The 24,941-nt window shown below is 44.0% G+C and overlaps 1 protein-coding gene across 7 annotated transcripts in view; it reads left to right on the top strand.

Annotated features, from left to right (window-relative positions):
• Positions 1–24,941, top strand: part of Tenm2 (teneurin transmembrane protein 2) — a 928,441-nt gene that overhangs the window by 800,210 nt on the left and 103,290 nt on the right. For 5 of the 7 annotated variants that reach the window (XM_029483894.1, XM_029483891.1, XM_021175392.2 and 2 more), the window contains one exon: positions 890–1,075. The exons of 1 other annotated variant lie outside the window; for it this stretch is intronic. In XM_029483894.1, coding sequence (XP_029339754.1) covers positions 890–1,075 — 186 coding nt within the window. The remainder of the gene's footprint in view (positions 1–889; positions 1,076–24,941) is intronic. One more of the 7 variants, XM_029483889.1, reaches the window with a different exon arrangement.

Genomic DNA, 24,941 nt, shown 5'->3' with positions numbered 1-24,941 from the left:
CCCCAAGTCCCATCTGTACTGCAGACGTGATGTGACTTTGAGCGAGTCACTGTCCATCCTGGTGTGGTTTCCCCTCCCCCGGCATGATGAGCCATGACTCCCTCAGTGGGCTGTTGTAAGGATGAATGTCTGGCACGTGCTTGTCCTCGCGTGATAGGTTTGGAACGCCAGAGTGAATATCTGTCTGTCTGTCTCCTCCCCACCTCCCCCACAAAAGACTTTGAGCTCCTTTGAGAAAGAGGCCGTGCAAGTGCAGTATAATTCACAGTGGTTATGTTTGCCATAGTAGAGTGGTGATCTGGGGAAACCTGTGTGTCTGTAGGCATTGTGAGGATGGGGCCACGGGGACCCCATCAGGCTTCAATGGCTTGGTCAGTTCAGGCTCTCAATGAACCCTAGCTGAATAGAGAGTCAGAATCTATCAGATAGCTCTTTTGCATGGGTGTACCTCCCAGTCAGCCTTGCCAAATGGGAGCCACTGGCTGACCTCTTCTCAGATGGTCTCAGAATCCAGAAGAGCTGTTGTCACACTCCAGTGAGTATCCAAACCACCCAGAGGACTTGTTAAAGTGAATTGGTGAGCCCAGCTCCCACATCTAATTGATCCAACCTGGGTGCAAGAATTTGCATTTCTTTCCATTTATAACAAGTTCCCAGGTGATGGTGATGCTGCTGGCCCAGGAGCCACAGGTTGAGGACCACTGCTCTAGAAGAGGAAAATGAAATAAGTGTAAATTAGCAAAATTACTACCCAACTAGCAAAGAGACAAAAACACTATGGCTGCTGGGCCTCGGGGCCAGCACTGAAGGAGCCATGTGTGTGGTCTGGCTTCCGTGAAGGACTTCACCCCACTGTGGTGTTGAGCTGTAATCATTGTTTTTCTTCCAGAAGTGTGCTCAGTAGACTGTGGCACTCACGGCGTCTGCATCGGGGGAGCCTGCCGCTGTGAAGAGGGCTGGACAGGCGCAGCTTGTGACCAGCGCGTGTGCCACCCCCGCTGCATTGAGCACGGGACCTGTAAAGATGGCAAATGTGAATGCCGAGAGGGCTGGAATGGTGACCACTGCACCATTGGTAGGCAAACGGCAGGCACCGAAACAGGCACATATTGCTTTATTTTCATAAATCGTAGATCGATAGTGACGGTCGCGCATTGCAACTGGCTGTTCCTTCAGGGACACACGTGCCCTCCAATATCCCACTGCCTCTCCAAATCTCCATGGGGCCAGGAAAGGGGGAAAGCAAGGTTCCAACACTGGAAAAGCCTTTCCCTTCTTTGCAGGATTGCATTTTGGGGTGGAAAGAGACCCAATCAGACAATAAACCCTAACCAAAGCACTCATCCTGGGGCGGAAGCAATGCACACGCATGGGAAACTGTCAGTGCCTGCAGCTGCCAAGCACCTTGATGTCGCTGTGCCCTTGTTCCCTGTTCTCTCTGGCCGGATCCCTGGTGCTGTAACAGTGGGAAGCTGTTGTGGAGTGTGTTTGGTGCACACACACCATCCAGGTCCTCTGGCTAGCCAGGTATAACTGCCATACTTCCGAGCACCTTCCTCCTCACTCAGCCCAGTGGCTAACTCCTGAGCTTCCCTGCCTGATAGGGCTCCACCCCTGGTCCCTCTTCATTCTCCACTCAGCTACCATTCATATATAAATCTCTTGAGCAGAAATTTATATCTGTAAATTTGTAAGCTAGATATAGTGGCGCATGCCTTTAATCCCAGCACTTGAGAGGCAGAAGCAGTTAAATTTCTGAGTTGGAGGCCACCCTGCTTTACAGAGTGGAGCTAGGACTACTCTGAGAAATCCTGTCTCAAACACCACCACCCTATTTTTTGAAGATATGTTCTTTGTTAAGAACATTTAAGAACCTGAAATAGGAGAAATCTTTAATTTGCAGTCAACCTGGACTATCTAACATGACCCCAAAATGTAATATATTCCCCCCCAAAATAATAAATAATGGTTTTAAGGGGTTTTTATTTGTTTGTTTTGGGGGAGGTTGTTTGTTTGTTTGAGAGTTTGGGGTTTTGTGATTTTGTGTTTGCTTTTCTATTTTTTGGCTCAGGAAAGCACAGACTGCTCTGAATGTATCGAATTATCTCTTTGATGGATGATTGAAAGCCAACCCTTTTTCTCTCAGGTGGTTAAGCAATCCACCCAACCATCTTTTTCCCTCTCCAGTTGTTGCTCTTGTCCCTTATATAAGTCTGTCGTGGAACCCTTCTGCACCAGGCTTGAGGACCTACTAAGCCTACAGAACCTTCAGGGGGACTTCCAACCAAGCACCCGCTTTCCCAACTCAAATTATCTTTGACTCTAACCATAAGCTCAGAGGCCTGTCCCCTCTTCTAGTCCCAAAACCCCAAACTGTAGCTTGGCTATCTAGCACGAGATATATGGAGGGGAGCTGGCACAGGGCTGGCTGATGAGGTCAGACTCAGTTTCCCATGCTGTTCATTCGGGCAGTTAAGCAGAGATGACGTGAACTGACTCTGCAGAGGACCTCACTCCGTTCTATCTAATTGGCCATCTGAGGGGCAGCATGCCAATCAGGGCCAAGACTATGGCACTGGGACCCTGCTGGGACAGTCTGTTAGCAGTGAATTGTTATTGCAGTCTCTCAATGGTGCTCCAGGTCCTGCATCCCCTGCAGCTGCTCTCATCTCAGCTCCCTGCAGAGGCTGGGGGTGGGGGACAATTCGCCAGACTTTCAGGGGAGGGATGTGCACAGCCCAAGACCAAGACAATCCTTATAGAGGCTTCTACTCTTCTGGCATTTTTTTTATGTATTTCTGCATGCCTGGTGTGGTTTAAATAAAATTTCCTCCTCATCCCCCATATCTCTATTGCCCCTATTGTCCCCCCTCCAAAAGCTCTTGCCAGCCAATACCCCTAAGGTAAATAATCCCACCATCTCTTAAGTCATATACTTCAACGATGGGTCTCCCTTTCTCTGTCTGGAAAGTAAAGGGCAGTGATAGTGTCTCCAGGGTGAAGCCTGTGGGCTCTCACACCTGCTACATCCTTTTTTGTTGTTGTTGTTGATGTTCTGGAAATAGTTCACAAGAGGAAAGTGCAGGTAGATCTATGGCAAGTGCTGGCCAACTGTAGTCAAAGGGATAAGGCTGGCCCACTGCCAGGTTTTTCTATGGCTTGCTAGCAAAGAACTGATTCTGACAGTTTTTCAGCCTTGGTAGAAATCCAGCACACACACACAAAAAATAGTTTCTGACATTTGACCATTCTATGAAATTCAAATTTCCGTGTCCATACACAGACCATTGGTAGACGACAACCATACCGGATCTTTGGCATCTTGTCAGGTGCTAGCTATACTTCAGCATTGAAGAATCACCATAGAGGATACAAAGCCCCCACAAAGCCAATTGTTATCTGGCCCTTTAAAGAAAAAAAAAGTAACTGAACTCTAAATGAGAAAATTGCCTAAGTCCAGATGAAGAGAGAAGAGATGTAAAAAGAAAGGCAGGTGGTGTCCCTCGTGAGGAAGAGACTTCCACTGTGGCTTGACAGATCTTGGGGCCAAAGAAAAAGGGAAAGGATCCACAGAGTATCTGTGAGGGAAGACCAAAAACAGGAGCTGTCTCTGGGGACTTTGAACAAAAAGGACCGATGACAGCTTTGATCTCAGCAGAGGACAATGAGGTTGTGGCCAGCAGGAAAGCAGACCCTTGGGTGCAATGACCTGGCCAAGGGTGTCTCTGCTCCTTGAAGCATTCAGTTCAAGTCTCACATCTCTGGGATCTGACATCCATGAGTTCTTGAGGGATGTCAAGGAAGTGCCAGCTTATATGCCATATAAGGAATGATGAGGTGCTTGCTGGTGCAGGGAAGTCCCTGGTTTGAAATTAGGATGCCCAGTGGTGTTAGAGGCTCTTCTATGAAAATTGTTAAGACTGCAGTAGCCAAAGCTTTTCCTTGAGAGAAATCAGGGTTCCCCAGCTTTGTTAACAGCACCTGTGCTGTCTCTTTCTTGTTTCCTTCTCTGTGTTTTCTCAAAGACAGCAACTGTCCCTTAGTTGGTGAGAGTCACTACTGGAAAGCCGGGGAGAAGTCCATCCATGCATAATTGCTTCTTAAGCTTTCCAGCCCTGGCCCCTTGGAGCTGCTTTCTGGAGCTTTAGTCTTTTAGTTTGAACAGACGTTCTTATCGTTTCACTTAAAGTAAATGCCACAATTTACAAGCCTAGAATCAGCCCTCCTCCACAGGGAGACTGACAGTCAGAGGGAAGAGAGGAACTTAGGTCCTTTCCACACAGAGCCTCAAATGCTATGTTTTGAAGATAGAAAATAAACAAGAAGGAAATGGCTCCAGTCAGTAAACAGTGGGGTAAGGCAGGATGCTGATGGCAGCCATTGAGCACCCAGGTTGCCTGTAGCCTGTTTTCAGAAGGTCACAGACAGATGGTTTCAGGGGAGTCCTTGCAAATAGTCAACTGAACAATTCAAGCCAGCCCATATAGGTTGCATTTATTGTACTGAGGAAGCAATAAGATAGGAAGGGAAGAAAAGAAGAAGTCGCTGAAAGTTCAGATTTCCAAAAGTCATTCAAGTAGAAGCCTCCCTCCCCAGGTGGGGGGGGTCCTCTCCATATTTGGTCAAATGCATTCCCCAAATTTGTAACCAAATTATATTTATTTGAAATTTTAGCTTGTGTTTTATTACTTCAGATTTGAATAGAAGGTGCCATGTGTCAATGTTAACTGTAAAAGCTAAATTATCTGCCCAACAATGAGTCTTATGCTCACTCCTAACAAGTTAAATATAAGGACTGACTAAAATCTATAGAGCTGCATAGATAAGAATAGACTTTGAATCTAAATCGCCACACTTCCTGTATATCTTCAGAATATATTAGCATTATTTGGGTAAGGTGCAGTTTATTCCTATGAATAAATCAGAAGGCATATTGTGTGGTTAGAAGAGGTTTATTCCTTAAATGTGATTTTAAAATGGATTTCTGTTCCTATAAACTGCCACCTGCCTATCACCTGCCACCACCCCTTATTAATATGAAGGATTTAACATAAGAAGGCCATCCAATGGCTATCGCACTGCAGCTTGGTGGAACTATAGAATTTTTATTAGGTCAAATCACTTGAACTATAGTAAACCCAGATAAGCATTTCTATAAAAAGGGGAATTGGGTGTTAGTGTGTTTGACTGACAGACTAGTTGGGAAAATACAAGAAGACACCAGCATTCCTATTGCCAGGGAAATGAGGGCAGTTATCTATGGATGGTACACTGCCATGGTCCTCTGCTGGATGTGGGTCTCTAACCTTGCCAAGCAACACAGAGTGACAGTCTAGGGACTCAGTCTACCAACAGCAAAATGTTCCAAACCCAGTGATCTGCTTAGAACCTGGGCACTGAACAGCGTGTGCAGAAGTTATTCCAACCTGTGTATTTTACCTCTGTGATCCTGACCTCCGATCATGTTTCAGAGTCGTGACAACTTGATTCTTAGGGCCACATGGGGCTAAGTGACCTAGCAGGTGCCACATGTCAGGAGAGTTTTCTTTCCATCTATTGCGCTGGGCCCTTCTATTTTTCCTCTTTAATTGGATGGGGAGAGAAAAGGTTTCTTGAGATGTTAATAAGGATAATGAATCTTTACCCAAGGTAAAACCATCCAGGCGACGATGAGATGTGCTGATTAAGTGATCGTCATCAGAAGGACGCAGGGTCACAGTTCAGGAGGGAGACAGTCTCAGGACAATAAGGAGCACTCGTAGAGGAGAGCCCCCGTTAAAATTAGCCAGCTTCACACAAAGGCAGCTGCAGCTGCATGTCAGACCACCTTCCATCCAAGTGAGAAAAACTCATATGGCCATTACCCACCCCCTTTTTATGTAGCTATTATCTTTTGACATCTGTGCTTTTGTGACTCTAGTGAGTCAAATCTTCTTGAGATGAATCTAGCCTCTGTGGAGTCATCCTCACTATCACATCCATGAAAGCAACTCAACCTCTGATTGGTTAATTAATCAAATCCTCCAAGTGTTCTTATTGGAACTATTGTCAGAATAGCTGTTGTTATTAACATCTTCCTCCTCCTCCTCCTTGTAAAAAAACCTGAACTTTTTAGACCTTTTGCTATTATAGGTGAACTTTTAGAACAGTAATTTCTCCCCACAAAATGGCCAAATGTGAGCAGTCTACTGCACATTAGGGAATGTTACATGCCCAGACATTCTCTTTGACTCTGGATCTTGAAGTCTATCAGAGGTTTTCTATGCAAACCCAGAATAAGAAGGATGGGGCAGAAAAGTCAGGGATACATGTTTAAGTCACTGTAGAAAATATAAAATAAAATAACAAGCAATAACAGCTTTACCCAGGATGAGAGTCTCATCCTTGACACTGTTTACTTTCTTGTCCCAGCTGTCAAAGAAGGGCTTTCAGAACCAGCTTCAAAATAGACACAAAGGACACAAAGTTCATCCTCATTTGACCTGGTATTCTAGAGTTTCAGCAAAAACATTTCAGGAAGGGTTTCCCAGGTAATCTAGTACTATCCGTCCATGATGTGCCTCTTATCAAGAAGAGAGGAGGGGAAGGATTCGGGGGAGTACAGAATCTCGTGTACCACCTCCTGAAAGTTTTAAAAGAAGTGACCAGTATCTTAGCCCATACCTTGTAGTAGCAGGGACAGATCCATCAAAAATAGTGTGTATCTCTTAATAGTGGGGGACATGATACAAGAGCTACATGGTTAGGCAACGTTGTCATTGTATGATAGAGTTCTTGTGCAAAGTTAGATGATCTAGGTCATTCATTCAATATGGCCTCCTAATGCAAATTTGGGAGCTATGGACAAACTATAGATATTGCTGACTATAAAATCTTGTTTATAGTGAACATTTTTAGTAAGTAGGAACATGCATCACAATAACAAAAATGTATGCAGTAAATATGTAAACCAGTAACGATGGCATTTGTTACCAAGGATTTTACACATTATTATACGTTTATTCCATTGACAGAATAGTGGGTTTCCTTTCTACAGTGTCACCACCATAAACATATGACTCATGAGCATCTATGATGTCACTAAGTGAGAAGAAAAATGAAACTCTATTATAATCTATGGAACCACCATCATATATATAGTCTCTTGTTAACCAAAATTTCATCACTGATGAAAGATCCAATACTTCACACAAGTAACTGAATATGGTTCACAGCTCTCAAGGCATAAGCCCATGGAGGAGAGTTTCTATCAGGAAGACTGCATACCCGACAGCAAACACACATAAGATCCGTTGAAAAGGTCGAACTGTCCTGGTATGTACTCAAAACTCAGCAGCTAAGCTTTTATAGAATCAAGTCTATGATTCTTGGATCTTACCGTGTACACTAAAGACATTATGTCTTCACTAACATCTCAAGACTTTGAAAGGAAAGAGAAAGATGGTCCTACTGAGTTCAATGCCCAGGGATATTCATGATAGACCTCACCCTCATCAATCAGTATCTTATACCTTATAGAATCATAGAAACTGCATTGGCCAGTGGAGGGGGACATTTGTATTCTAGGCTTGATGTTGACAAACATCACCCTAGAACATGTCACACACACACACACACACACACACACACACAAAAACACTCATTTTTTTCATACAGGAAATATTGGTATTCAACCATGTAGCTTCCTCCTAGGGCACTGTATCCAAACACGAGATACTGTCCATTGGATGGAAATGTATTTTGTTGACCCTAGAACATGTCACACACACACACACACACACACACACAAAAACACTCATTTTTTTCATACAGGAAATATTGGTATTCAACCATGTAGCTTCCTCCTAGGGCACTGTATCCAAACACGAGATACTGTCCATTGGATGGAAATGTATTTTGTTGAACAATGCTGTTAAAAATACGTATCCAGAAAATATAACTACCACATCAAACCCCTGATTACATGGATGTTATTGCTTAGGGATGTACTGATAGTAGGTAGCGATATTAGGCCTGAGTAAATTTAAAGAAAAATATTAAGTAAATAACAGATCAGATATTGCAAATATCACAAATGTACTGTGTGATTGACTGACTTTAGAGCACACTTGAGTGAGATGATCTCTAAGGACCTGTCTGTTTCCAGAGTTTATTGCATCTGAGGCAGGCTTCTGTGAATGGCCCACTCAAATGCAATCAAGCCCTTTTCTCTGCTGTAAGACAGGTTTTCAATGTATATTCCCATAACAAACACTGAAGACCTTACATTAAAGGATCAGACAGCGTGAGTATCGCCCCACTGATGATGAGTCATGGAGGCTAGTGAAAAGTGCTCCTTCTTAACAGTTCTTCATTCATCTGCTTCCCTTGGCTCCTGTCTACCTTTGTGGATGGTGGAATGTTTTCTTACCTACAATGAAAAGCACCCCCCCATACACACTTCACCCATATATATGTATATTTTAATAGAAAGTATTAAAGAAGAAGTCCCTCTATCTCCCTCTACCTCCCCTGGACCCTTGAAAAGGAAATGCTGAAGGACACATGGCTTTTGAGTAGGTCTACTGGAACTCAAATCTTGGCGGCTCTTCTAACTTTTATGTGCCTCCACCTCACTGTACAATCGGGGATTGCTAAATGGTACATCCCTTTCTTGGACTGGATGAAAAATATACCTGGCACTGTGCTTAGCCTGATGTTAGAGCCTCATGCACATGAACTCATGTCATTATGACAGCCCCTATTATGTAGCACCTATATAACAGGAATGACGCTGATTCTCCCATCGTTAATCCCATGCCTTCCGCAAATCTGCCTCCAAAGCCATCAAGCAGTTAATGACATATTACAGTAAACACACCCTTCATCCATTCTCCAAACAAGGGTTTACTCTGCAATTCATTCTCATAGCAAACCAGGAATCAAACCTATCCATCTTATCGTACAATCCAGCTATATATGCAATCAAATATTTATGTTAATAGACCCATGTTGTAACACTGGGTTTTGCTACTTTGGGCCAAAGGTTCTCAAACAATGAGACAGGTTGTTTCCAGAGAACCAAGTAGTCTATGAGTTTATTTTAATTCTGGGTTCTATTTTTATAATAAGTATCTTTCAAAGGAAGAAACTTGTTTGAGGTGTCATTTATAAATTGCTACTCCTGAATAGAAGACTATTCCATTCTTTGAAGCAAGTGTTTCTCTCACTGGAGACCACAGACACGCCATTGAGGAATGTAGTAGATTGGCATCGTCTGCAGTAAGGAGTCTCATCAGCTGGGGCTAGCTCCGTGGCAGGGCACTTGTCTAACAGGCCTGAAACCCAGGATTTGATTCCAGCATTATGGAAGGGGGAAAAAAGTAAGGGATCTTTCTTCTTGTGAGTGGAAGATGCCACATGTCAGCATGGTTTAGAAAGTACCTCGGTCTCGCTTTTATGTATTCCTTCCTATCCTTCACAACTACAGGTAGCACAATTTTACTTTCTCTGGCTCTGTAAATCAAGAATAATCCAGTAGTCCCAGGTTTGACTCTACCCAGTAACAAGCATGCCCTCTAGGAAGATCAAAACTCCCGTTGATTCTCTGTCCCCACTCAACCCCATAAACGTCACAATTACCCTCCTTCCTAATTCGCTGCATTTTCCTGATTCCTTGGAGTGTGACCCAAGTGCAACATCTGGGGACTCTGTAGTTCCTTGGCTCGTCTCCTGAGTTGTCAGAAGGGTACCCCAGATGTTCATGTCAGAAACAGATTTTTCATTTCCCCCACCCCCAGGTTGCTGGCCTCGTGGGATTCAGTCTCAGCAACCCGTTCCCTTCATTCTGTTTCCTAAGCTGTGTTTAGAGCGATGGCCTTTTCACATATATTTGCTTGCAACACGATGGGTGCCATCAAGACATTTAAGAGACTGTACTGGGGTTGGAGAGATGCTCAGCATTCTAGAGCATATACTGTTCTTCCAGAATGCCCACATTTATTTCCTGGCATTCATATCATATAGCTCACATCCTGCTAGAACTCCAACTCCAGGGAAACCTGATATATCTAGTTTCTGAGGGCACTTACATTCATACATATGCACGCACATGCACACACACATACATATGACTTAAATAGCTTTAAAAGGTTTTCTTTATTGCCTTTGGAACATAGGGTCCCACCATCTGAGCTCATGCCAATGAAGAGTGGGATGCGCTTGTCCCCATCCTTTAAATCTCGTGCCTCCGTGAACCATTGCAAACAGAGCTGCAGGAATGCCCAGACCGTAGGCTGGCCTGGAGGGTTTCCATTCGTGAATTTTGCATCTAGGCAAAATTTTAAGTATTTCATCATAAACAGTCTCGAGATAATTAGAATGGATTAAATTACAAGAGAAAATTCATTTAGTTAATCTTTCTTCTAATTAAAAAAAAATCCATAGTTTAAGTAAAGTGTTTGTTTTTAAAAAAAAAAGTATATTTTCATTGTAATCAGGAAGAGAGGCCTGTTTGGTTCTTGGTGATAGGACGAGGCCTCAGCAGTGTAATTAAAAGCTACCGGGCAATGTTTTCTTGATTATTAAAACTCTAAGGGGAAGTCCAGGCTTTTCTCCCAGCAGTAACTAACAAATTCTCCAGACAGCCTCCACCCTGGTCCACAATGACATTGGTTTTTTTTCTTTTCTCAGCTCACTAGAGATGCAGTTGATTCCCCAGGCCAACAAGTATCAAGGGCAAAGGTCAGTCCATCAGAGACTGACTGACATATTTGCCAAGTGAGCTGGGATAGTAGTCAAACTGAGGCTGGTGGTAATAGAAACCTTTACAAACTGTAAGGGTGGGGAGGGGGAATCCTTGGTCCTCCTTAAACGTGTAGAGAGACTGATAGACCCAAGTTGTCTGAATCCCACAATCCTACCTCACACAGTAGGAACTATTTACATCGGTTACATCACCTGTCCGAGTCCACGGCTCATCCCAACTGCTAAGTTCACTTCCTGCTGATACCACCAGGGGTTTCTAAAGTTCCAGGGGAGCCACACATGCGTGCATCTAGCCTTTTCAGATCTCTTGATCTTGGTCCCTCCATAGAAACCAGTTGCCTATAATATCTTCTTCCAGCCCTGTTTCCAAGACTCTATGCATGGACCACCAGGTATCTTCAGCCCCAGCACACCCTTAGAGCCACTATGAATTCCTGTTGCACTTAGTCAGCAAATATTCTCCAACCTTAGCAGCTGGCCCTAAGTTCCTTTGAAAGACTAGCCCTTCATGTCTGCCTTCAAGTCAGTCGGTTCCCTGGGACAACAAAAATCAGGAACAAACTATGTCACTCCTGCATCACAAGGTTTTATCCCAGGGTAGGTATAGAACCTATACCCATAAATAGGACCATATGGTCCTATTTATATACCTTCTGCAGTCATCCTCAGATGTGTCAAAAAGGTAGTGAAAAAAAAAGCTTACAAACTCTTTAAAACAGCCAGTCTCTGAATGCCAGTTTAGACTCAATCAAGAACTCCCCTTCATTTTGGATTAACGGTTGCTTCTATTTTCAGCAAGAAAAAAAATGCATATGAGCATGTCCCTGAGATCTCTCTTTCATCCTAAACACAGTGGGAAAGGAGCGGGGAAGCACCTATACCTACTAGACCCCAAGTTCTGAGCAGTTTCTAGATGGGTCTCTTAAGCTACTCATCCTAACATGCATCAGACCTAGCGCTATGGGGTTCAAACCACCCATCCCTCCAATGCCACTCTAAAGAAGGACAGGCTAACTCATATACTTGAAAAAAAAAAGTTCCATAAAAGCACTGTCTTGGAGAATTTCAAAAGCTAAGAATCCTTAGCTTAGCGGTAGCAACACCTAGTCACACTGGCAATGATGTTGGTTAAAGCTCGGCCCAGGGGGAGGTCATCTGTGTAAAGCTGTATGCAAGCGATGGGCTCTGATAAGTGTGAATTGCATTTCTTTATTTTTGAAATTATGTTTTAACTTCAAAAGGGATTGCCAGACAGCCCTGGGTAGGTGTCTAGAAATAATGCCAGGGGGTGGGGAGACTGGAAGATTATAAAATAATCACCTAGAAAGCACAGGGGAAATGTTTGTAAGTTAGCAAACCACCAGTGCATCTAAAACACACTCTCTCCAGTAGTGTGAAAGTTAAAACGCGGCTTCTGCATTACAGAGAGTGTCCCGGGTGCTGGACCCTGTGGTGGTTGTCAGGTCTCTGTGTGTATAAGCTCAGGCAGCCCACCTAGCACGGATCATTGTAGTTTCCCTGAACAGGGGAAGTAAGTGAAGATGTTGGAGGGGATATGAGAAAGTGGTTTCTTTCCTATTAAACCAGAGTGCAGGCAGGTCACATGGCATCCCTTAAACATGTTGCTATCAAACTTCTTACTATTCTTTAACTAGAAACTGAATTAACTTTTGATTTCCATATAATGAGGCCAAAAAGGATCCATATCCATTCATTCACTGACCTCCTCTGTGTGGGTCTGATTTAAAAAAAAAAAAATGCATTCATATCATAGAGAACGATATCCCAGAAAACGGTTGACCCAGAATTAAACCATTTGTAATGTATCACACACACACACAAACACACACATGAGAAGCCACTGCAAACTGTCACTATCTCACACATTCAGTTTGTAGAATGTAACATCTTCCTCTCTGCTGTTAACACCCTTGAACAACACTTTACTATTGTTGTCATTTGTGAGTTCAGTGGTCCGGGAGATGCAGGAAGTGTGCCTAACAGAGAGCCCTGGCTCCAAAACTAGTTCCTGTCACTTGCCTCTTGGATGGCTTTTGGCAAGTCATGTGTTTTGAGTGAGCTTTGATTCTTCTCTTCTGTAGGGTGAGGATGGTAATGGCCCCATCCTGCTGTTCGGGAGACTTAATTTGTGAAGTGGTTCTTCGTAGTCCATAAAATGTTAGCTTAAAAATTATTGACACCATACCTTCATGCTTTTATCTCAGTTTCCCACATATGTCTTCACGGAGTGCTGAGACCAGCAAAGATAGCAAACGGCTATGCAGGGACAGAGGCTCAGCATCCCACACAAAACAAGCCCCTAGAGGTAAACCGAGGTGTTAACACAGATGCCTGCAGTCTTCTCCCAGTTCACCCTCCCACCAGAAGCTCTCTGGGACACATAATTCCCAATCCTAATAAATAGAAGACACATAACAAAAGTAAATGAGTGGGAAGAGACAGGGATGCACCAAGAGTCCCTGTGAATATGTGTATATGTGAATATAAACACTGACAAGACGCCGTCCATGTGCCACGCATGCCGCATCTGAGGTCCATATTTCTCAGATCTAGTTGAGCTGAGTGTGATAAGTATATTCAATATATTGAGTACCGTACTAGATGTTATACAGAGAGACGTCACTCTGGGAATATCTCCAGGGTAACAAACATGGAGAATGCTTTCTGAGGAAGCAAGTGATAGACCATAGTACTTCTCCTTTTACCAACCCAAGACTTGGCTTTCTTCTAATCCAAGGTCCCTTTCCTGGCATTTCTGACAATAATTTTTATGTATTCTCCAATACTGAACTTCGCTTGTGGCTTCCCTAAGAGATCAACCAATGTAGGGATGGAAGCCTTAAATTTTGAAGACAGTTTTGAGTTCTTTTGTAGCACGGTGCTTCTGCATACTGGAAAGCCGGGTATGAACCGTATCTGTGCATGCAGAGGATTCCCTAGTAAGTGTTAATATTTCCTCAATGGAGGAAGCTCAGCTAAAGCAAGCAAAGTTGGTAACTCATTAAAATTTGATTTTCCCTCCTATCCTTTTTTATCTCTTAATCCTCCATATATGGCACAACTTGTTCTGTTAAATAACACTCATTAATTAAATCTCATCTTCTCCTAGCTATATCTATATTTTTATTTAGTATGAAAACCTTCAAATGCTTATGATCTAATTTAGTTGGATTACTGCCTGCACAGCTCGAAATAAGGAAACTTTGAGCTTTTAGGGTGGAATTACTGACAAGGGAGGGGAGAGGGAGAGAAAGCAGGCTCTTCTCATTTCTCCCTTGGTAAGGAGTGGTTGGGTAAAAGGAGCTGGCCTAGATTTGGATAATGAGGGCACTATGCATTCAGGATCTTTGTTGACTTAGGGAAGGGAAGGGAGGGCATAGCTACGAGAGAGAGAAATAAACTCAGATATCCTCCATGAACAAGAAGCAGGAGCAAAGTAAGCGAGCACATTTAGCGAGAAGTAAGCACAAGGGCAGGAAGCAACTGATGAATGCCCAGGCTCCAGAGGGCAGGCACTAGCCAGCTCCAGCTGTGTGTGGCCATTTAGAAATGGAAGTGTCATTTTCCCAAACAGATGCCAAGAGGCAAGATTGTTGTCTGTTCTCCCAATTTTCTAATGTTGGCCAAAAAAGAAGAAAAAGAAAAAAAAATGCTGTTTAAGCCATCCAAATAAGAGAGTGGGGACCAATGGAGTGTTCTTGTATGGCCCTGACGTTTGCCTCTAAGGCAGGGGTAATGACAATTAGAAAACATCATTTACCTGGATTGAGACTGGGACAGCTTTGGCTGCTTTTGTTTGATACTCCAGCCATCCTTGGTGATTGGTTTAAGCTGATGCAAGTCTCATGCCCATGGTACAATGGTGGTAATTTGTACTTACATGGTGAATTTTCTCCAAGGAGCTCAAAAGACTTTGTGTTATCTCAGTGCGCCTCACCGAGCGCCTCACAGAGAGTAGCAGCCCCCAAACACACAGTGAGCAGCCACAAGAAGTATTTGACACAAGAATAGCTAGGTTTGACTCACTGACTCAAGTCTATGGTCTACACCGTTGGCAATGATATTATCCAAGAACCATGAGCAGACCTTCTCGTGGCTACCTCCTCTGCCACGTTCTTTAGCTTCTTAGCTTCCTCCCGTCTAGTCCGACCGAGAGCCAGCTCCAAATTCCAACGATAAACACAGAAAAGCCAGTGCCTGATTCCTGTCGTGCGTGTGAGTGTGTACATGTCTGTGTGTGCATGCATGTGTGTGTGCCCACCTGACTGCTCAGCAGACCCAGCATGGTACATCCACGCCATTGCAGCACGTCTCTGCCCTTGTCATCGGTCCAATGCCATGCTCGCAAATGCTACTCTTTTGAGTGTTCAAGACCTAGAACGTCCACATGGGATGCTACAGGATTCTAAACATCTCTTGTCCTGCAAAAGGAGCCTTCTAATCTGTGCTTCTTGGGTCCCCTGTGTCTCTCTTCGTTATACTGGCAAAACGACACATGTGAAGTCTCCTGCCTTCTCCAGCTATAGTGAATTAACAGAAATGCCCATGAAAATTAGGCATCAGGGCCCAAGAGGTACAGTGAAGGCCAGAACCAGAATCCTTCCTGTGTTGCTTTGGTTAGGATGCCCAGGAAGATCAGGCTGTCCCACTGGGACTGGAGTTATCCCACAGTTATGTCTCCCCTCCACGGCTGTGATCAAGGCCTTGCAACACAGCCCCCTATCCTGCCCTCTCTCCTCTGCTTCCTGGGCCTATGTGCTCTGTCTACTCTACTGAGGGGAATTCCTTGGGCTTTGCAGGCATGACCCAGGGAGAAGACTCCAGTTCAGCAGTGTAAACCTGTTGATAATTTTCCCCGGACAGCACAGCACAAGTATTCGACATTTTCTAGATTGCTTGCTCTTCCTTCTAACTTGTCTCAGATCAGGCCACTGATTCCTGGGAAACACTCCCAGCATGATATTCTACTATGATCACTCCTATCCTCTGCATGCAGGCATGCCATCAGCACCCTTTAGAGGCAGGCAGAGAACCAGGGAAACACCTGGCCATTTGGAATGCATGTGTTGGGGAGGTACGAGGCTCACTGGTACTACAAAGGCTGACATATCCCCTGCTTCCTATCTGACCGCCACATCCAATCAGGACACCTCTTCCTCAGAGACAGGAGAATAAAAACATTGAAGATCTGCAGGGAGTAGTATTGGGGGTGGAACCAAGAACTGATTAGGCTTCCAGAATCAAGCATAAAGCGTTAGCTTTCCTCAGTAAATCAAAATCAATTTTAAAGTTTCAAAGGTCCAGGATGGGAAACTCTCCGTGTCTTTATAGACACAGGCATAACAAGAAATGGCTGTTTGCTACCTTGGGAGCCATTGCCACCTTGCCCTTTCTAGTTAGGTGCTCAAAATGAAAACTACTCAGGTTCTTAGTAACCTCTGTCATCAGGCCTCTCAAGGTTCCAATGTGTCTACCATAACTGATCCTTTTATATCCGTCCATGCAGCAATCAGGCATCGTTAGGGACCCCTCTGCCACAGGCTGAGGGTGCATACATCCTAGAACATGGTAAGGTCAGAGAAATCACACTTTCCCAGTGCAGCCAAATCTGTAAAAGCCAGTTTTCAGACAGTTGGAAACTGAGTGCTAGTTCAAGGCCACCATCCTTCAGGTGAACTTGAATCCTGAAGCTAACAAGTGCCATTCAGGGAGCTCCAGACAGAAAGAAATCATTAGGGAGTTTGGCTGATGAGGTTGTTCCTGTGAGCCTCTAGGGTTGCAGGCAAAGCAGAGGTGAAATTCCACAAGAGCCAAGCACCTGTCAAGACCAGCCGGTCTCTTTCCATCGGCTCTAAATGAGCTCTGTGCTCTGAGGGTACCCTTAACTCTGCATTCAAATTTCCCTTCCATCACCAGTGAGATTAGGTTATGCTAAGTAATACAGCTTTCAAATATTTTCTGAGCAGTAAAAACAAATGATTGCAGTGTTATAAAATCAAATCTTTTAGGAGACATTAAAATATTACAGATACTGATCACTGCAAGGGAGAAGAAAGCCACAAGCTAAAACTTTGAGGGGGAAAGAGGCAGAGGTCCTGCAAACACTGTGAGGCTGCTACGCAGAGAAGGTACTTAAAGCCAAGCCAGGATAACTTCCCAAGCTAAAATCACACATTGCTGGGAGCTGCCTTTGAATTTTTTCTTCCCTCGCCATCCCTTACTTTGTCCCTCTCTATCAAAACCTTGACAATACTTCTGGCAGAGTCTGGTTCTCTGGTTTTACCAACCCTAGGACCAGGCAGTAGTACAATATGGGTTGTTTCTTTTTTTTTGGGGGGGGGGAGCAGGGAGGGGAACTAAATTATCCCTTGCCTTGGAGCCTGTAACACAGCAGGTACCCAGGGATTGCTGGCCAGCCTTGAGATTCCCTGGGAGCCTGCCCTTCCCCCTTGCCCAGCATCTGATTCATTTAAGACAGAGTGAAAGAAAAACCACATTGTATGCAGGAGAATAGCTGGGGAGGGAATAAGGAGAAAGCAAAGAGTTGGCTTCAAAAATATTGTTTCTCGGCTGCCAAAATTACCCACTTAGAAGTACAGAGCTGGCTTCAAAGGTGGGCCACCAAAAAGGACTCACTGGGTAGATCAGGGGTTTCTCCTGAGTTTGAGTGGTCTTTCAGGCTCAGAGGACTTTTTTGTCTAGGGTTTAGAGTATATATTCACAATGGGGGTAGTATCACCTCCAACAGTGAAAAGTGAAGTGGCAGAAACAACTCCACTCGCAAATGTAAACCATGTACTCAATATGTCATGCAGTATTTTTTTATATATAAAGAAATCAAAAATTTTGAATCTGGTAGAAGAGACGGTTTCTAGAACTTCAGAGGGAGTTCAAGCAAGTGACTTCAAGGAAGATGCACTGTCAATGGCCACACTTTCTGCCACTTCCTGACTCTGCTCTTATGTCCCCTTTGCCAACTTAGCTTTATACCAAATCAGTCTAGAGTGAAAAAGCCAAGAGAACTAAAATGTTGGGGTTTTGTCCCTGGTTTTGATCTACTAACTCAACTGAGTTTCCCATCTAGAGCTTACCAGCTGAGTTACTGAGTACTCAGCCATGTCTCCCCACCACCCCTCCCACCCCCTGCCTTTCTAAACTTTGTGTTGACATTGTGAGGTGGAGCTTATTAGCATGCTGTGCATAGATGAACAGTCAGAGAACAGAGCAGCCGAGCTCCGCACCCTGCTCTCCACCTCGGATCATGCCATATTTTGATCACCTGCTCTGTCCCCAGGTAGGAGCAGCAACAGCAGGGTTTCTTTGAAGTCCCACACTTTGATCAGGTATATGGGTACCAAAGAACCACTCTCACCTGTTGGTAAAGTCATCCCTGACAGGAGTGTGCCTTTGGGGAATAAAGACAATGCCCCCACGACCTTAACCAGTGCTTCAGGTTAAAGACTGCATGCACCAAGTAACTTCAGATTGTACAACTGACCGGCTGTCACTCCAAGCTGGCACAATTGGCCAACTTGCCTAAATTGAAGTTGACTTTTCTATCAGAGTTCACATTTCCACCAACTTTTCATTAAATTAATTATTCAAAACAATTCAGAGTTAGCGTTCTCACAGCAACTGTAACTCTGCCATGACTAGATTAAGGCGTAAATTGAACAGCATGTTTTGCAATAAAGTTAATTTTATATTCACCAGAGAACTGAGTTATAGTTGCTGTGGGAACCATCATTTTGAATCTCTTGACTTTGGTGCATTTAAATTCTCTGCCACAGCACTGCACACGGTAGCATATTTTGCATGGACATTTAATTTGCTTCAGACCATGGCCTGGCTACCCTGAACTTGGAAATCCTGTCAGAAACTAACATTTGCAGCCTTGTGATTTTTCCCAGTCGCCTTCCTTTTCCTGGTACCTGTGACACTATACAGAGAAAGAGCCAGGGAACCAAAGTGATCTCCTGCTTTATTTTGAAATTGCCTGCTTGGGGGAGGTGACTTTCTTTTCAAAGCACCGAGTCTCGGGCAATGTCAACTAAAGCAGGCAATGTCACTGCATTTATGTGCAGCCAGGATTCTCATCCAAGGGTATTTTTGGATCTGTGCTGTATTATTCAGTACACATGGGGTGACCTCTGAAAGCTCCAAGTCCTTGCATTGCATATGCCATTAATCATGCAGGCATGCACAGCCATATATCAGAACTTATTGGCGCTCGGGAAAAGCTAAGCAACTTTTCCCACAACCACATAAAACCCAGGCATCTCTAAATCAAGAAGCATTGCAGAGCCTCCCTAAAAGGTACGTTCAGCAGAACTGTAATAAAGTACAGGCTTGGTCCTGGTAGTGAGGGATCGGAAGCAGGTGCCGAGGCAGAGGCAGAGGCCTGTTCTGGGGTGGGGGTAGCAAAGGAAGAAAGCTCTGAGATAGTTAGAGATGCAAGCATCTCGTCTACAAGGATTATTGATTTTTGTAGCTTTATTGGAAAAAATCAGTCATGCTTTCTGCCTCCTGAGGATTGCTCCACTGCAATTTGGGAGTATATATGTGTGGCAACTCTGCAGGTCAGCAGCTGAGTAGCGGCTCCCGTTCACCCGTTCAATTATCCATTTAGCTAGAATGTGACTTAGCAGAAACAGGCTGCTGTTTTGCATGTGAAAATGTATTTGAAAAGAGGGAATTTAGTCTCTCAGTAAACGAGAAGATTTCAAAGAGGGAGCTTGCCTTTCTCCGGGCCTTACTCATTATGCAAAACTGAAGAATAGCACCTAACAATAGCATATGCCAGATCGTGGGAATTCTGCAGACCATTCTCTACTCGCTGGGAAAACAAAAGCCTCCTTACTCCTCACACTGCAGCACCCTTGCGGGTGTGCTTCCTGCTCAAAATTATTGCAAAACTTGTACACAAACACCCTGCAGTGAGCAGTGCCCCTCCCCCATAACCCTTCAGATGATGCTAAATACTAAATTGGGGAAAAGACTCCGTCACAGAATTCAAGTAGTCTCAGAACCAACGTCAGCTGGCCTGGGTCACTGGAATAGGAAGGGTGAATGACAGATGACTCTGGATTGATGACTAAGGGGGGGTGGGACACTGTGGCACTCAGAGGAGGGTAAAAGGGACTAAAGAAGAGGAGGAAAGATGGGAGTGATTCTTACTGCTTTTATGCAAGGCAAAGTGTACTGCAAGACAAGGTAGAACATGCCCTCTCTTATGAATTCATTTGTCTCCGAGTGTTCTCAGGATTTGGAGGGATTGATAAGTAAGGAAGGCTCGATGGAGTAATGAATAAATATAGGTAGTAATAGATAGATGGATGAATAGATGGATGGATAGATAGATAGGCAGACGATAGAAGATGATAGATAGATAGATAGATAGATAGATAGATAGATAGATAGATAGACAGATAGAAAATGATATATAGAGAAAGGTAGGTAAATATATGTAGATCATTGATAGATATATAGAATCATATAGAGAGGTAGATAGATAGAGATGATAAATGTATAGAATGATAGAGAGAGGTAGATAGATAGAGATGATAAATATATAGAATGGTATACATATATACATACTAGATAGGCTGAGTCAAGCTAGCCCTAGGATAAGCAGAACACAAAGGAATTAAAAAATCAACAATGATAACACAACGTTTTCTGGGAATGATCCAAAGAGACCCAAGAAGAGAAGATGAAGCTAGCTGAATAAGAACAGCCTCTGGTCCAAAGTCACTACATTAAGAATGTCACTAGAGCTGATGGAAGTGAGACTGTCTTTCCTGACCCTACAGAGCCTCTGCGAGTCTTTCGTTCTGTCCTTTCCTGCGGTCCTTCTTATACGTGCTGTGTGAAGTATGATACTCCCGTGTTGAGCTCATCCTTTGTCACCAGTACCTTCTTAAACATGGCAAATGACTTTGAAAGGCAAGTAAAATCACAGCAGAGACCCAGTTCCTCCCCGTCAGTCATCTATAACTGACTCCCAACTGGGGATGTGATATGCTTACATCATCTGGGGCACATTTGTGCCTCCAAACATCTTTCTTTCCAGAGAATAGGGTAGGAAAACCTACAGGCATCTATCTGGAAATAGCTGTGCCAGAGTCATAACTAGTACTATCAAAGCCATGGCTTACCCAGTTAACTCCGTGACCTCCTCATGACCTGTCTTTTAAATTTTCCCCTATCGGTCAACCACTGAGTACAAAGGACAGCCTTACGCTTCTGCCTAGCCTCCCCTTGATGCCAAAACACTACACACACACACACACACACACACACACACACACACACACGACAGCTGCACTTTTTTTTTTTCAAAATAAAGCCAGTATGTTTAGAATAAACTGTAAAACTGTGCCCTTCACTGTCTCTGTTCTGGCCAGCTGGACATTTGCTGTCTCTATGATACCCAAGCATCCTTCTACCTCAGGGCTGTGCTCCTTCCACTGTCTCCTGCTTGACTACTCTTCTCCCAGGCAGTTGTAACCCTGGTTTTCTCCTGTGCTTGACATTCTTCATTCACATGTCACCTTGTCCACAGGACTTCTCCTGACCCATTGATTAAAAAAAGAAAAAGAGCTCACAAAATATGTGTTGAATGCACTCACGGATCTGCTGCAAAATCAACGCGCTGTCAGCGCTCAATGAGCATGAAACTGGGCTGGTATTTCTCCCTCAGAAGTCCTCTTCCTTTGGTTCCCACACACTAGTCTCATCAGGGGCTACAAACAGAGCAAGAGGCAAAACAGCATCGCCATGCAGCCACTTCCGCTGTAGGATCTTTCTAGCGCACAGCCTGGCTCTCAGCTTCAGTGACTCCATCTGTTTGTGTCCACAGATGAGTCCTCTACTTGTCCCCTCATACTACCCAAATTTGCATCTAACCCCAAAATGGCCATTTATTCATTCCACAGTGAAAAAGCCTTACAGTTCCAGTATCTTCTCTCCCTAAAGGGAACTCTATGTGGGTAATGAAGTTTAAAATCAGAAGTTTGCTTAGAAAGCAAGGAATCAAAGCAAAACTATTGTCACTTCTCCCTTTCCATAGAGACCTTGTTTCATGGCCCCAGAGAGTACCAAAATGCCCTTGTAAGATGACATATTGTTTGCATATAAGCTTCACCACACATCTGCACCCTTTAAACCATCTCTGGGCTATCCATCATACCTAATGCACGTAAATGCCATATTAAAAGTTGTAGACCAGGCCGGGCGTGGTGCCTTTAATCCCAGCACTCGGGAGGCAGAGACAGGAGGATTTCTGAGTTGGAGGCCAGCCTGGTCTACAGAGTGAGTTCCAGGACAGCCAGGGCTATACAGAGAAACCCTGTCTCAGAAAAAAAAAAAAGTTATAGACCATGTTGTTTATGGAATGATGGTAAGAAAAATCTAAACATGTCCAGTGAAAGTGCAAAAGGTTCAAGGCAAGACTGGTTGAATCTGAGATGCAGAACCCACAGATTCAGCCGATAGCATGATAGGATAAGGCCATCCTTTCCATAGAAACCTACCAAGCTAGAAAAGAACCAAGTATACTGGGCTTCTACCACTTGGAGGGCTGATGACCCCACTAACTAACGTTAATTAACTCCAGTGAGCTTCAGCTGCTTCAGCCACATGTAATGATGAGATGTATTCCTATGGTCCTTGCAATGGCTTGGTGATGTATATAGGCTGTGGATTATTGAGCTAGCACTCCTAAGTGACAGACACCATTGCTTCCTTCCCCTCCCCTTCATGGGGCAGGGTAGATTTCAGAATAGACCTGAGTCTTCCTTTATCCCTCAGCGACACCACCTCATCCTGTTAATATACTGAGTTGTGGGTGAAATTTCTTACCCTGTGATCCTTAAGAGAATTTAAGAACCATTCTTCCTATGATGTCCATCGTGGCGACATTTTACTCAGGAAATTCTCCAGGAAGTTACTTCACCTTTCTCGTTTCTTTCCAAGTCTTTAAAAGTGCTTTCCGAGCTGTGTTGACTATGTGCATCGTTTTTTGACTGGCTGTGTTTTTCTGCTTTTAAAACAATATTTTATGGCATAGCTCAGACTGGCCTCAAACTTGAGACCCTCTTGCCTTGGCCTTCGGAATCCCGGAATCACATCTGTATGTCTACACACCCAATTCTGTTCCTATTTTAAGTAACAGGATATGCACCAATCCATGTGCTGATGAAAGACTTTCCTGAAGCATTCAGACTCTGCCGTCCCTGTTGGAGAATCACTCTAATGATAACAGCAATGGTAACAGCATCTATACAGGAGATTTGCCATGGGCCATAGTCTCTTATTAAACCTTAATAGCTCGAAGGCATCAATACTTTGCAGGCTCTGGTTTTGTATGGCACGAAGGGCTTGTGCACTTTGCTTAAAGGTCGTGAAACCAAGGGTAGAGCTAAGATTCAAACTTGTTCAGTTCAGACACAGACCCTAAGTGTAGCTGAACCCACATCACAGTTTCCACACCTGCAGATGCAACCTAACTGCAAACTGGGAAGAAAAGTACATCAGAGTTGTATATAAATGGCCTCTTTCTTTCTTTCTTTTTCTTTCTTTCTTTCTCTCTCTTTCTTTCTTTCTTTCCTTCTTTCTTTCTTCCTTCCTTCCTTCCTTTCTTTCTTTCTCTCTCTTTCTCTCTCTCTTTCTCTCTCTNTCTTTCTTTCTTCCTCCCTCCCTCCCTTCCTTCCTTCCTTCCTTCCTTCCTTTCTTTCTTTCTTTCTCTCTCTTTCTCTTTCTCTCTCTCTCTCTTTCTCTCTTTCTTTCTCTCTCTCTTTCTTTCTTTCTTCCCTTCTTTCTTCCTTCCTTCCTTTCTTCCTTTCTTTCTTTCTTTCTTTCTTTCTTTGTTATTACTCCCTAATACCAAGCAGCAACTGCCAATACAGCATTGACATTCACATTGTCTTAGGTATAAGCCATATAGATGTGATGATATAGGATATTCATGAGGATTCTGTAGGCTACATATAAATACTGCACTGCACCATTCCATATACACCCTTGAGCAGTTGAACTGTGTTGGTGTCTGAGGCAGGTCCTAAAACCAAACCTTGGTAAATGTTAAGGATGAATGGCTTTATTGTCCCAGACTGCCCAGATGTCTTAGTCCCAGCAGGCATATTGAAGGGCCTCATACTCCATGTGACAAGTGACATATTCTATAACTCTGACCTCTTCCCCTTCTCTGGAGACCTTTATCTCTGTAGTTACCTTCTGCCTCCTCGATGCCCAGTTAACACCTCCCCTCCTCACTTTCTCCCCCAGCAGACTTCCTCAATCCCCCTAATCTCACTTCTTGACTTTAGCCATGACTCCAGGGTACCTGGGGACTCATGGGTCTCCTGAAATGAGCTTCAATGCACAAACATGGCCATTGCTGGGCAAACTGGGATAGTTATTCAGCCTAATGGCAAGCAGGTCTGTTGAGCCTGTCCAGAGCCTGAAGTCAAACTCCTGGCTCTCCCGATATCTGCCTCTGCTACTCTGGCCATATTACTTAGTTTCTCCATGCCTCTACTTTCTCACGTGTAGAATGGGAGTACTAATAGCACCTACCCCAGAATTCACTGTAACCACTGACTGACCTTGTATGTGAGAAGCACCTGGGATTGTTGCTCTTAAGATTTGGTATCATAGTCATGGTATAGAACACTTCCTAAAATCTAGAATTTCAGTCCTGCGGTAGCTTCTTTTCAGTCCTGGGATAGCTTCTTTGCCTGGCCCTTTTAACATCTCTAAGAACCAGACATTTCATATTTTCTTACATTTCTTGAAATTGTGCTGGATACAGTTACAAAAATGGCAATTGATTGTTGGCCTGATTTTACATTCGTTTAAAGAGAGCCATCAGCCCTCCAGGAGTAAGAAGTCCGTGCCTGCAGGCCTCCTAGGTGTTATTTGTATTTTTATGACCCTCCTGTGGCTATCAGGAGACTCAGTGGGTGTAGAATTGGATGGTTAAAAATAACAAATAAGAAATCAAAGGCGGGCTGGTGAGATGGCTCAGTGGGTAAGAGCACCCGACTGCTCTTCCGAAGGTCCTGAGTTCAAACCCCAGCAACCACATGGTGGCTCACAACCATCCGTAATGAGATCTGATGCCCTCTTCTGGTGCATCTGAAGACAGCTACAGTGTATTTAGATATAATAAT

This window comes from Mus caroli, chromosome 11, assembly GCF_900094665.2.
Source record: "Mus caroli chromosome 11, CAROLI_EIJ_v1.1, whole genome shotgun sequence".
NCBI lineage: Eukaryota > Metazoa > Chordata > Mammalia > Rodentia > Muridae > Mus > Mus caroli.
Note: the sequence above shows the minus strand (reverse complement) of the source record. Positions and strands in the feature narration are given on the sequence as shown.